General features: G+C 38.5%; 1 protein-coding gene across 2 annotated transcripts in view; it reads left to right on the plus strand.

The window, feature by feature from the left end:
* The window catches only part of LOC135073945 (acetylcholine receptor subunit alpha-like), a 50,014-nt gene that overhangs the window by 18,506 nt on the left and 17,774 nt on the right, over window positions 1–13,734 (plus strand). The window contains exons 2-4 of one of the 2 annotated variants that reach the window (XM_063968206.1): window positions 886–1,040; window positions 10,609–10,789; window positions 13,234–13,349. In XM_063968206.1, the coding sequence (XP_063824276.1) occupies window positions 886–1,040; window positions 10,609–10,789; window positions 13,234–13,349 (452 nt within the window). Of the gene's footprint in view, window positions 1–885; window positions 1,041–10,608; window positions 10,790–10,843; window positions 11,025–13,233; window positions 13,350–13,734 lie in introns of both variants that reach the window. The other variant, XM_063968207.1, reaches the window with a different exon arrangement.

Below are 13,734 nucleotides of genomic sequence, written 5' to 3' on the forward strand. Positions count from 1 at the left end.
TTTAACTTTAACTTTTGTTGTTATATCTAGATTACACTATTACATTAACTATTAATATTTTTGAAAATAAATAAAAATCGAGTGTCACAATAGGCTAAAAACTGCCCAATTACTAATATTCTGAGTAGTCAGCCACTTACTATGAAATTGACAGATTGCTGAATTCTGATATATTCCAGATCAACATAGTCCTATAATAAGATCAATTGACGCTCAACTGCTGCTATCAGCTTAGTGCGAACCATTCTGGATCAGACAAATCTAATTTGACACGTAATCGGATACGACCCGCAACATTTGTGTCCAGTGGGTAATTGCTTATGTCTAGACACACAGTAGTAATACACACAAGTTTGTCTGTGTACGAACTTTCTTTTCGCAAATTACAAACAATTTTAAAAAGATTTTCTAACTAAATGCAAAAGCACTTTCGTATGCGAGCAAATACTCTGAGACGCAAAGCAAGCCGCAAGTTGTTGAAATAGTTTAAGTATAAGTTTGTAAGTTTTTTGTAGCCTTATTAAATTTATTTTAAAATGTAGCTACCCCACTTAAATGGATTCTGTTTGCTCTCTATGTTTGTAAAAGGATTGCAATACTCGTAGCTGCAGCTTTCAGGCGATAAATTCTGAACCACTAAAGCAGTGAAACCATTGAAGTATACATAATACATATAGTAAAGAATCGAAGTAAATCACCTTCTTAAATAAGCAATCACCTAAACTGCGTTACTTAACTTACGACTAATATCCGAAAATGTTGCTGAATTAACATCAAGTAACTTGTGTGATACGTTGTAACAGCCTATAGCAGTTCAATGCTGGGTCACAAATACCTACTTATTCGTCGATTCTTGACGCTAACAAAATTTTGTATTGTCCTCAGAACTTGAAGAACCAGATTATGACCACAAACCTGTGGGTGGAGCAGTCGTGGTATGACTACAAGCTGCGCTGGGAGCCGCGGGAATACGGAGGAGTGCACATGCTGCACGTGCCGTCCGACCACATCTGGCGGCCCGACATCGTGCTCTACAACAAGTGAGCCCCGCCCGAGCCTATCTGTGTCCTAATCAATCTTCTAAAACACAGGACGGTGTAGCGATACTGACGCGAGTCAACAAAAGATACTTTGTTCCGATTTTCTTTGTTTGTCCGGGAGATTCGATGGACCGTTAAATGGCATAAAACTAATCTCTGCTTGTAGTCTTTTATTTTAGAAATTACAGTGTTTCGTAATTATTTACTTTAGTAAGTAAATAAGCAAATAGAAAGGTAAAAGATATGAAACCGTAGTAGAAAAGCAAGCCAATTTTCGTTATGTTGACTGTAATTTTCCACTTCAATAAAAAACTTCACCCGTATTGGTCCAAACAAGAAACTTTCCTTAACTCCAAACTCTTTCAGTAATTGAGTCAGAGTAAATATTTACTTTATAAATTCAGTTCAAGTAATAACTTTCAAGCAGAATCTCAGTTTGTAACGTGGCAAAATACCGAAATACCTAGTATAGGTAGGCGATATCGCTGTCTACTGTCGAGTCTGTCTGGCGAACCCTTTGTCATTCTCTAAAACGAATTGTCATTGAATTTGTTGAAACAATTTGGATTACTTAGACTTAAGAGTAAATTATTACCTACTCCGTGACTTGGTGTAACTTATAGCGGGCGTATAAATCACACCCCCTATGGAGTTGGGCCTGTAAGGTGCCACAAACGTTTGGCAAGCCGCCTAAGATAACAAAGAGAAATGACGTCACAGGTGACCCAACATTTTTTGCCTTTGAGAGGTAAAGCTCTTATTATCTTAGGACCCTTAATTCTCATAATCAGCTTTTTATAATCGTATTGAATTTAGGTATTTTATTACATGGTAATGTAAAATAAATTGTTAATCCCTTGATCCACGCGATAACTTAGAAATAAATACTGAAGTAGGTAGGCATAAAATCTTGTGTTTCACTTTCGGAATCGATAAGTTTCATCTCAAATTTTCCGGTGAAAATGAATGACGTCATTTAAATGGGATCCCATCAAAAACAATACTTGTCAAAAAAACCAAGTCTCGCAACTCAGTTGTTCTACGGTAAAAAGTTGTGAGATCCATGTAATACCAAGTCCAGGCCAGGAAATCTTTAACGTTTTACATAAATTATTGACTTGGCCATCGCACTAAATAATTTAATTTACACGTGTTTTCATGCGATGGCCAAGTCAATATATTTATGTAAAACGTTAAAGATTTCCTGGCCTGGACTTGGTATTACATGGATCTCACAACTTTTTACCGTAGAACAACTGAGTTGCGAGACTTGGTTTTTTTGACAAGTATTGTTTTTGATGGGATCTCATTTCTTTTTGTATTTTGTAGACAGCAGTTATGTATCTAGAAAACTGGACCGAAATTGAAAAATTTTACTCGACTTGGCGGTTGCGCTACCGTGCCCCCAAATATTTTAGTTTTTCCTTGATTCATACACCAAACACTACTTATATTCCAAATTTGAAGCTTCTAGGTCTGCTAGAAGTGCCTTAGAGTTTTGATGATCGGTGAGTCAGTGAGTCAGTGAGTCAGTGAGTCAGTGAGTGACAAAATTAAGTAACTTTGACCCGTTATAATTCTTAAACTACTGGTTCAAATTGAATGAAATTTTAAATATACCGTGTCTTTACAATGCCTGCATAGCTAATGAAAATTCAGCCTTCTAGTTTTATCCACAACGAAGTTACAGGCGGTCGAAAATGGCCTGAATTGCTTCGAGAAAAGGATGGTACGGCCGTGCCGCTTTTTTGCTCGACTTGGTGGGGGCACTGCCGTGCCCCCAGATCTTTCAAGCAAATGGGGTCTTTCGATTTCAATCAATCAGCCTAAAAGTAAATTTATGCGAAAAGGTCTTAAGAAACATAGGCTTAAGAACGGTTCGAGCGAGCACACGTGGGTTTACTAATTGAGTCTGATGGCTAACTTTGCTTTGACGTTTTAGTAGCTAAGGGCTATTAATTCCACTATTCTCTGGAATAATTGTTAGTATTGTTAATAAGCTGACAGCAAACTCCTACTGTCATACTATTACCTCCAACTATAAACAAATCGAAAACTTAGGTACTTATTCGAAAATATATTTAAAATACTACTAGTACTAGTATTATTAGTTTAACATTACTAGATAATCCAATTTTACAGTAACTCTCAGGCAAATATCTGCCACAAATGTTCATACCGTTCTGTATTATCATGGCGGCTTTGTTGTACGTTCATCAGTTTATTTCGGTGAAATATTTTGTACATTCAAAGAGTTTAGTGGAAGGGTTCTTGGTTGCCACAAAGGGATCCCCGAGCTAAGTACTTATCTCCCGGATTATCTTGAGCGCACGTATCGCTACTCCGTCTGCCCTTAAAAAGTGATGGCTAACATTTTAAAATTACGATTTTAACATTTTCCTGTGTTATAGTTTGTTTTTTACATAATCACGAGTACGTACCTAAAACATAACACCATACACATTCGATGTTGCTACCATGACTTAAACACACATAACTCATAATTAGGTACATGCCTTCGATTGTAGAGGTCAAAAACAATAGAAATCATTAGGGCTGCGGTCGTACATGTTATACCTTGATGCGATAGAAAACGTTAAAATTTGCATACAAAGCGACATCTACAACACGACTACTTGTGTATGAGATTCTTTACTCTGAGGTTCAGAGTTTCCTAGTTGCATTGCATAGTTAATGCCTTGAGTTATGCGACTGCGGGGTCTTGTGGAATCGTGCCGCACCAGAGCACAACGCTTCGTGTGGCGAATATTTATTTTAACACTAGAAAATATACTTGATATATTTAATACAATATTCTTAATCTTACAGTTAATGTTGTTCTTAGAAATAATAAAGGTAGCGATAACAAAATTACTTATTTGGAAAGCCCTCTAAGTAAAGGCCGTTTCTTTCTGAGATAAAAAGCGTCATTTTCTTCGGAGCGTAACCTGCTCACGTGCTAACAAGAGGGGGCGTGTTGGAGTAAATTTTAGGGCTATTGCGGGTAGGAAGTGGTTTTCATACATTTCAAATCAAAATAGGTACATAGCATGTGTTATACACATGTCACATAATAAATTATGAATATGTCATTTACACTTTGCAGTCATCGCACCAATTTCCCTCTGGTTTTAGTCACAAGTCTTCAGATTTTTAGTTTTTTACTTTGTAGAGATACAATTAGGACCGTAAAGCCATATATTTTTCAGTAAATGCATGTCATGCCATACATGAAATTGCTATTTGGCCACATTGTACGAAGAAACACAACTTGAGGAAGCTTATGATGACAAAAAACCGGAAAATAAAAGGGAAAGCCGAAAAATAAAGGCGAAGCGTTTTTTGCGAATCCAAAGTCAGCAGCCGGTGTTGACAGGACGCTCGTGCTTTCTAAATCATTACTAAAGATGCGACGTTTGTTTATTCATAATAAATTTTCCAAATGACAAAAATTTTTTGAAAGTATTAACTATTAAAAGTTAATGTACGTTTATTCAGTGTTCATTTAGATACTAAAAGAATAAGGGAAATTAATCATAAAACAAACTTCACGTTATTATGCTTTTATCAAATACTACTGAAGAAAATCCAAATGAAATGTGGTGTAGTTATTATAGCCGGGTATTAACACTAATCTAAAAATCTCTACACTGAAAATCGCATGAAAAATTCTCTATTTCTAGAAACAACCAACAACAAAAATAAATAAACAGAGAGATAGATGGATAGAGAGAGATCTTTTTTCATTGGAAATTGAATTAGTTTCCAGTTCATACTTTAACAATTTAGTTCGTCGTCGTCGTCGTCGTCGTTTCAGCCGAAAGACGTCCACTGCTGGACAAAGGCCTCCCCCAAGGATTTCCACAAAGACCGGTCCTGCGCCGCTTGCATCCAGGTACTTCCCGCGACCTTCACCAGATCGTCGGTCCACCTAGTGGGAGGCCTGCCCACGCTACGTCTTCCAGCTCGTGGTCGCCACTCAAGAACTTTTCTGCCCCAGCGGCCATCAGCTCTTCGAGCTATGTGCCCCGCCCACTGCCACTTGATTTTAGCGATTCTGCGGGCTATGTCAGTCACTCTGGTTCTCCTACGGATCTCCTCATTTCTGATTCGATCACGATTCGTAACAATTTAGTTCAGTACTTTAAAATTAAGTATTACATTCCATCAGCTCTTCTCAGTAACTTACCCTGCTTAATGTTTCTAAAGTCCACGTAAAAGTTAAATTCTGAGTCGGACTCGTAAGCTACTGAACACCTACAGCCGACTAAATCGCATTAAAATAATTGCGGCTACGCTGAAAGTTGGTTCGAACTGAAAATAAAGTAGATAGTAAATGGATTTTCGTTTTAACGCGACGAAAGCTCTAAAAGCTCCTGGAAGCGGACAGCTTTATCGGCCAAGTTCAGTTCAGTCCACTGTTACTGTTTAATGTTTTGTTGGTATTGCTAGAACTATATAGTCCAGTCATTTAAGCTTTAATTAGGTAAGAATCTCGGAATTCGAGATACCCAGCTGTAAGTCTGTAAATACTTGTATATTGACACCCTAAAAGTTGTCTCAAAACCTACATATGGTAGGGTGTAAGCAACTATTAAATTTTAAGGTCAAAGGTCACAAAAATCGGTTTTTTGCGCTATTTTTGGAAATATCTCATTTCCTATGGGTTTTTTGCTATTTGTATCTATTATCAATATTGTAGAATACAAAATTCTCTACAAATTTTGTTCAAAAAATTTTTTATACGGTGAACCGTTTTCGAGATAGAGGGCGGCCGCTTGTACTTATAATAAATCTGTAGAGGTCAATTCTGTACATGAAATATATTTTCAAAATAACTATCAGGGGGTGATTAGTGATCGATACTGATGCCAAAAATGCAATCAGTAAAATTTTTGTCTGTCTGTCTGTCCGTCTGTATGTTCCTTATAGAAACAAAAACTATTCGACGGATTTTAACGAAACTTGGTACAATTATTCTTCATACTCCTGGGCAGGTTATAGTATACTTAGGAATTCCCACGGGAACAGGAATTAGCGGGAAAATCCTTTTGTATGAAAAATCTAAACGCTTAACGGAAGTTAGACGCTTGAAATTTGGCATGTAGGTACCTTAGTAAAAGTAAACAACAAGGAATTCCCGAAATTCCTACGGGAATTAGCGGGAAAATCCTTTTGTATGAAAAATCTAAACCGCTTAAGTTGACCTGAAGTGATGCAGTGACCGCGCGCTCTCCGCCCTCTATCTCGAAAACGGTTCACCGTATAAAAAAAAATTTTAAACAAAATTTGTAGAGAATTTAGTATTCTACAATATTGATAATAAATACAAATAGCAAAAAACCCATAGGAAATGAGATATTTCTAAAAAAAGCGCAGAAAACCGATTTTTGTGACCTTTGACCTTGAAATTTAATAGTTGCTTACACCCTACCATATGTAGGTTTTGAGACAACTTTTAGGGTGTCAATATACACGTATTTACAGACTTACAGCTGGGTATCTCGAATTCCGAGGTGAACTTACTATAATGACTGGACTATATAGTAAAAAATTAAATAAGAATAAGAAATTTATTCATAATGTTCATTACATGTCAAATTTTCAATATATTTTCTTATTAATAATAAACAATTGCAATATGATAATCGTGCTAGAGTTAATTAAAATAAGTCGACTGTGTAAAGCATTTATGAAGGTGAATTTTAGGGACCGGAATTAAGATATGAGTAGGTACTGTCAAATAAGAACTCTCTTAAATTGTTTTTTATTTTCGGATGGAGGAACAAATTGAATGCCCTATTTTACTTATCGATAGCCGATAGCCCAAGCCGGTAGCTGCTCAAAGTCATTATACAAAATTAAATAAAAGACCCATTGTAAAAGAGGTCTGTATTTCTTTTCTCTTTGAATTCAGCTCACCAGGCTGGTGAAAAAACCAATAAACCTACGGTTTGACTGGCGTACCTTCGCTAATAGACGCTTAGTCCTCTTTGCACACGAGAGCCGCTTCACATTTGCGTGGTTTGAATGCCGCTGGGCCACTCTAATGACCGCGCTCTTTACTTTTACGGTTTTTATTTACTTTTTTCTGGCGACAGAAATAGACTCTTTTAAGCCTTCAGACTTACTGTTTGTTTGTAAGTTTGAATCTAAGTATGGCACATGTTTGTAAGGAGTCCTTCAGAATTCTTAGACCGATTTCGAAAAGAGAAGTAAAACATCATAGGATATTTTTACGTGAATACTCGTAGGGGAGACCTAGGAGAGTTGTGACAATTTTTACTTTTGGGGCCATATCTCGCTCAAAAAACATTCCACAGCTATGAATCATACAAATTAATGTAGCGCCGTTCCTTCTGTTTTCAAAACAATCACCAAAGTCAACTAAAGTATTAGGGTTTCTAAGAAAATCACCAAAATCTTAGACCACTCCCTCTGTCACAACTCTCCTAGCACCGAGGTAAGTTGTGACAGGTACCGAGGTGAGTTGTGACAGCATTGTATTTCATCTATTAGATATAAAAATACCATAATACTCAATAAAATATGATTTTTTAGCAAAAAAGTACTTTAATCATCCTTTAATACCAATTAAAACAAATAGTTATAGGATGTCGTTACACAGATTGAGGTACATTTCTCCAGCTTTCTTTTTTCTCCCACGACACTGGAGTTTTTTATAATATTTTTAGCTAATATAATCACTTAATATATTTTCTTCCTCTTCTGTAAAAAATAAAATAGTCGCGGTGGTATATGGATTATACCACAGCGACTATTTTATTTTTTAGACGGAGCTTTGCCTTCTGGGTTTACTTACTAATATGTCGTATATCTGACAAGTTTATATTGTAAGAGCATAAGATATTATCTTAAACTTTAACCCTTTAACCTAATAACTTCATAAGCCAGGTCCTAGATTTCGATTCTAGCAAGCAGTTCCTCTATATGGCTTTCATGTATAGTTATTAGGCATTCTGAATCAAAAAAGTAGCAGCATGCAATTATTATGAACCTACTAACATACAAAAAAACATCTAAAAACATCGTGGAAATGGCCCATCAGAAAAATTAAGTAAGCTAGGAGAGTTGTGACAGGCTGTCACAACTCTCCTAGGTGTTTAAAATGACGACTTGGTTCGAATAATAATTTTTATTTTCTAAACAAGATGCGCACACAAATGATCAGTGCTACACTATGAGACCTGAATAACCATGCAACTTGAGAAAAAATAACACAACAGTGCACATATACTAAAACATGATATAAATTGAAATAAAATTTTGAAGAAAAGCTTACTTTTCGCATTTTTTTTCTACACAGACGTCATATTTACGTAACCGTGTCTCGTGCGCCGCCCGCAGGTACTTTGTCAAGAAGAGCGTCTTAAAAGCGACAAACAAGCGTTTTTACCAGCTTCCTAACTATATTAAGTAAGGAGAAATCGTCCTTGTCACAACTCACCTCTGTCACAACTCTCCTAGGTCTCCCCTACACAGCTCGCAAAAGGCTCTCTGTTTGTACGTAACAATCGAAAAGGATAAGATTGAGTGCTCAGGAAAAGTCATTAATCAAATTGAACCGAAGTACTCGTAAGTAATTAACTCGCTTTTCGTTATCCAAATTGAAAGCATAAGTTTTTGTATATCACTTCAAACAATGGTGGTTTTCTAGAATCATTGTTACAAAGACACCTATAAGAATAAACAAGCTACGTTTTTATGTAGATAAAAGAATCTGCACCGTGTAAATTGCCATGTAGCGGCTCTCGTCTTTTGCTCCCGAGTGCGCGCTCCAAACTTCTGCGGCCGTATCCAAATTATTTCCATGTTCCTTAGAGTTATATGTCTCTATCAAAATACATTAACATATTGCTGCTGCCAACGCGTGTCGATTTGTTTTTGACGTAAGTGACTTATAAACAAAGAATAAATTATAATAAAGAATAAATTAATTCGTCCAAATGAAGCCATACGCCGTAATTGGCTGAATACTCTCGGCTGATCACGACGCCAGTCCGCGACTTTAATTTATTTATGGAAAATGAAGTGGTTCACTTTTTTGGTTTTAATTCCATTGATTACAATATCAACTTTCGCATCGCAGGTAAAACGATTTATTTTTCAATAAGTTAATAGGATTAGATTCGTGACTGATTGCTCAATTAAAGATTACTTATTTTCTAGGTATCCTCTTCACAAAATAGTTCAACCCATGGATTGAGAAATATATTGTACAACCTGAAGTACTCCATGACAAAACTCGTCCAAGATGTGAAGGCAGACCTTGACGATGTTTTACACAGCACGATTAAGGCAGTGGATCGATTGATACATTACAATCATAAATCAGTGAACGATAATAAAATTTAAAGTTCAGGTGGATCATGTCTTGTAGTACTGTACCACTGTACTGTCATTTTGACAGAAAACGTGTATTATGTAAAACACTAATAAATGATTGGATATAAAATAAAGTGGCAACTTGGATCTATTTCTACTTTATTTTCGGAAATTTGATTTGCCTTTGAATACGTTCTAGACTAATGATTAATGTTACGATGTAGTTGAATTATGCGATGGCATTCATTTTGTTCCGTCCACCACCTTCGGGCGACGCCGCGACTTTGATAAATGGCCGGACAGCTATCGTTACTCATTTCCGATCCTCCCTCTGCAACCTGTGCGCGCCTTTCTCCTTAATGTGGACCTTTTTGCTTTCACCCCGACCAGAAGAAACCACTACGACTGTCGCCCTTTGAATCACGATAAAGGCATCCGCCTCATTGTGTCGCCAACTCATCTTCCTTAATTTAATATGTCCTATTTTATGTACCCATTCATTCATTTTGTTTAGTTTGTATCAATTATTTAAATCAAACCATAAATAAATAATAATAAAGAACATAATAATGTCTGTTGTCGCTGCATGTTTGTGTTAAATGTTGTGTTTTATACGTGTAAATTTGTAACCTTTTCCGGAGGCACGCCGCGCGGCTCGGTCCCGAAATCACCGTAAATAACTGATGTGACAGGTGCATTTTCGAGACCCCAACCGAACTGTACCTACCCCTGTCAAAAAACCACATGTATGCCTATATGCTTCGAGTTTTGCTTGTCACTCAGATCTCTACTGCTGAGCCTGAGGATTATAAACTGCGTAGGTAAGGTAGGTTACGAGTAATATGTTCAATTGATTACATAGGTGTATAATTATTTTTCATACTTAATCAAATATGGTATATAATAATGAAAAAATAATTAGGTATTCATATTATAGCATGCGTAGTTATTGGTTAAAACTTGCCAGATGGAATAAGCAAATAATTGATTAGGGTACGACGCACATAAATCGATAACAGCTATGCCAACAACACAGACACTCCAAGTTAAGAACCATTCACCGTAGATAACAAGAGAACTAATTTCGCATTAGAAGCGACGTACAAAGTCAACACTTGTAGATATAATAGCTCAGTTTAGGTACACAGAACACGACAAACAGCAGTCGTGAAGCGATTCGCTCTAGGTGCAAGGCGGCGTGTAATATGCGTTAACATTGCAGTGCCGACGGCAACTTCGAGGTAACATTGGCGACCAAGGCGACCATCTACCACCAGGGGCTAGTCGAATGGAAACCGCCTGCCATTTACAAGTCTTCCTGCGAAATTGACGTCGAATATTTTCCGTTCGACGAGCAAACATGCGTTCTTAAGTTCGGTAGCTGGACGTACGACGGATTCAAGGTAATTTTGCGGAGCTCCGTCACCGCTTTCGCTGACCGTTCTGTTTGTCCGCAGCGCCGACGGCAACTACGAGGTGACGCTGATGACGAAGGCCACTGTCTACTACAACGGCATGGTGGTGTGGCAGCCGCCTGCCGTCTATAAGTCCTCGTGCTCGATCGACGTCGAGTTCTTTCCTTACGACGTCCAAACCTGTGTGCTTAAGTTAGGCAGCTGGACGTATGACGGCTTCAAGGTGACGCCCCGCTGTACGCTGCTTGGCGGCGCGCGGGCCGTAGCGTAGGGCCCGCCGCCCTGGCCGATGTCCATGCAATAGCTTGTTGGCTCGAACGTAAATCGTCGTGTAATTATTATATTACTTTTCTGTCCATGTGGTATGTTCTCACTTTTACATATTGACTGTACGACGGTGCTAGCGCAGAGGCGGAGAGCGCGCGTCCCGTGCCGCCGCCCGCTCCTCGCCCGCTGCTCCTTTAGCTCTGACATGTTGCAAGTTTACATTTCTATTGGTGATGTTTATGTGGAGTAGCGGTATGTCGACGTGCGTGACCACGAATGCTCCAGAATATCCTCGGTCGATTCCACTTAGCTCAATCGGCCTTCCTCGCTCGACAAGGAAAGGTATAAAATTTTAACTGCCAGGTGATATGGGATGCAAACTTCACTCAATCCGTTCCCATCCGACACCTCCCGCTCCGTTTGATCTTTCCGCGCCCGGCAAATAATATGAAACAGCACTAACTCTCAATATCAGACGATTGCCGTTTAAAGTAATGATCAGTGTTCCTAGAACCGCGTCAAGGGGCGGAACGGCGTCAATCGGGGCTTTCACACCTTCCCTTAGCTGGCTCCGCTCGCGCCACACACTAACACAAATACACTTCCATATAAGCTTGTTGCATGTTTCCTTTACGGTCGATGTACACTCAACCCACCGCATGACTCTGGCTTGACTCCGAACCACTTGCATTCCCGATCACGGCGGCCGCTCGCCGCAAAATGCGGCCGGGGCTTTTACACAGCTTCACACGATACCTGACACGCGAACAAGTAAGCACAGCACGTGAAATGATCAGAGATAAAGCTCACACTTGTGGCTCTTCACGTTCGAGCATTACTATCTTCATAAAGCATATTTTATACCTTTCCCTTTCATAAAGAATTCGGTGTCGCTGGTCGTTCATTGCATGTTTATCATTACAAAGAAAAAGACGCAATTCTACTCAAAATTAGACACGGAGTCCAAAAATACAAGACATGCTAGATGTGAAGTAGTAAAAGCGCGTCACCAGTCGAATCAAGACGATGATAATTCTCGTTTCGGCTGATGATGCGTTGTGTGCATGCTATTACAACACTTGAGCAAAACTTGTACCTGATTCCAAAACTACTTATTGTTTCTCTATAATCTGCTTAACGATTGCGAGTAGTTGTGCATCGAAGCGTGTTGGGATCAGGCGCTCGTTGGGGCCGCGCGCGACACACACACGCGGCGGAGCCGGCGCCTCCGCCCTCCTCTTCAAGTGCTTGACTGCTTGCCCCCGGCGTGCCTCGAAGTCTACGCTGTAGGCGAGAGGTACGTCACCTCGCATAGCAGTCAAGAAACTTGAACTCGGAGACCTCTTTCCTCGATTCTCGCGGAAATTCCACGACCTTTCATTACTTCTCGGTGTTTTCTGTGTTTACGCGTTGTGATTTTATGGCATGATCCGGGATATTGTTGTTGTCTCCCTTGATGATTTATTGTTGCGGTTGATCGGTTTTTTGTCCCAGATTAAAAACTCTTTCAAACCAGGTACATCTACTTGGCACACTCTGTGGTATGGTTTAGTGGCATCCGCTCCGAAGGACACCTTTACTGTTTCATGAATTGCTCGAAAGTTAGTCATCTAGCTGCATTATTGTTTAAAGTGAGTCTGTTTTGGGTGATAATTCAATGGCATTGTACTTAGAATAAACTAATTTATCGACTTCACATTGTGTGACAGGGTGCATGTATCGGATAAAACGGTAACTAAATAAGATTCTGATTAAACCTTAAATTGCCTTGATGATTAAACTTAATAATCATAAATAATATCAACTAATACGCTAAAGCAAAAATGGGTGATTGGAATTACGAGTATCATGATAGAACGATTTATTATTTGTGTGAGCAATTATTTGCAAATTATTATTTGTGTAGTACAGACATTTTTGCTTCACGTATGTAGCTGATTAGATATAAAATGCATTATCATAAACGCCTTCGTAATAAATAGTAAGAAATTGGTTTATATGTTTGTAATTTCGGTGTTATTTTAGATGTGATAAAATTGGTAAATAGTAAGGTTTACTTAACTTGATATAATTGAAGTATGAATTGTAATTGAATTAGTTGTGTGTAAGTACTTGTGAGTAGCGCGTGGTGGTGGCGTGGAGTCGCTAAGCTAGTTTGGGTGCAGGTGGACCTGAGGCACATGGATGAGCAGGCCGGCAGCAACGTGGTCTCCGTGGGCGTGGACCTCTCCGAGTTCTATATGTCCGTGGAGTGGGACATCCTCGAGGTGCCTGCGGTTAGGTAAATACTTTTTAGTAACTATAAAAGTCCTTTTAATTATTTATTCCTTGAAATTACTTACTTGAGCTTCCAAACAACACTTTTCTAACCCTTATATTTATAGGAGCTATTTTTCACCAAAAATGTAGAGTCTGATGTGCTGTCGTCCGTAACATAACACAGGATATGAAATAGTATTTATAATATTATGAAATTATAATGTTAAATTTATTGTTAGTCGTACCTACTCGCTAAAAATCTGGCTGCCAAAAGAATGTCAACGAAACAAAACCAAAAGCACTTAGCGGAAGATTTGCGTAAATCTTTGCCCATCCGTTTCCAGTAGTAATCGCTGACACAGTCGAGTAACCCGCATGTGAACTCTCGGCTGTCTTGCCGAGATAAT

This window comes from Ostrinia nubilalis, chromosome 8 (assembly GCF_963855985.1).
Source record: "Ostrinia nubilalis chromosome 8, ilOstNubi1.1, whole genome shotgun sequence".
NCBI classification, from domain to species: domain Eukaryota; kingdom Metazoa; phylum Arthropoda; class Insecta; order Lepidoptera; family Crambidae; genus Ostrinia; species Ostrinia nubilalis.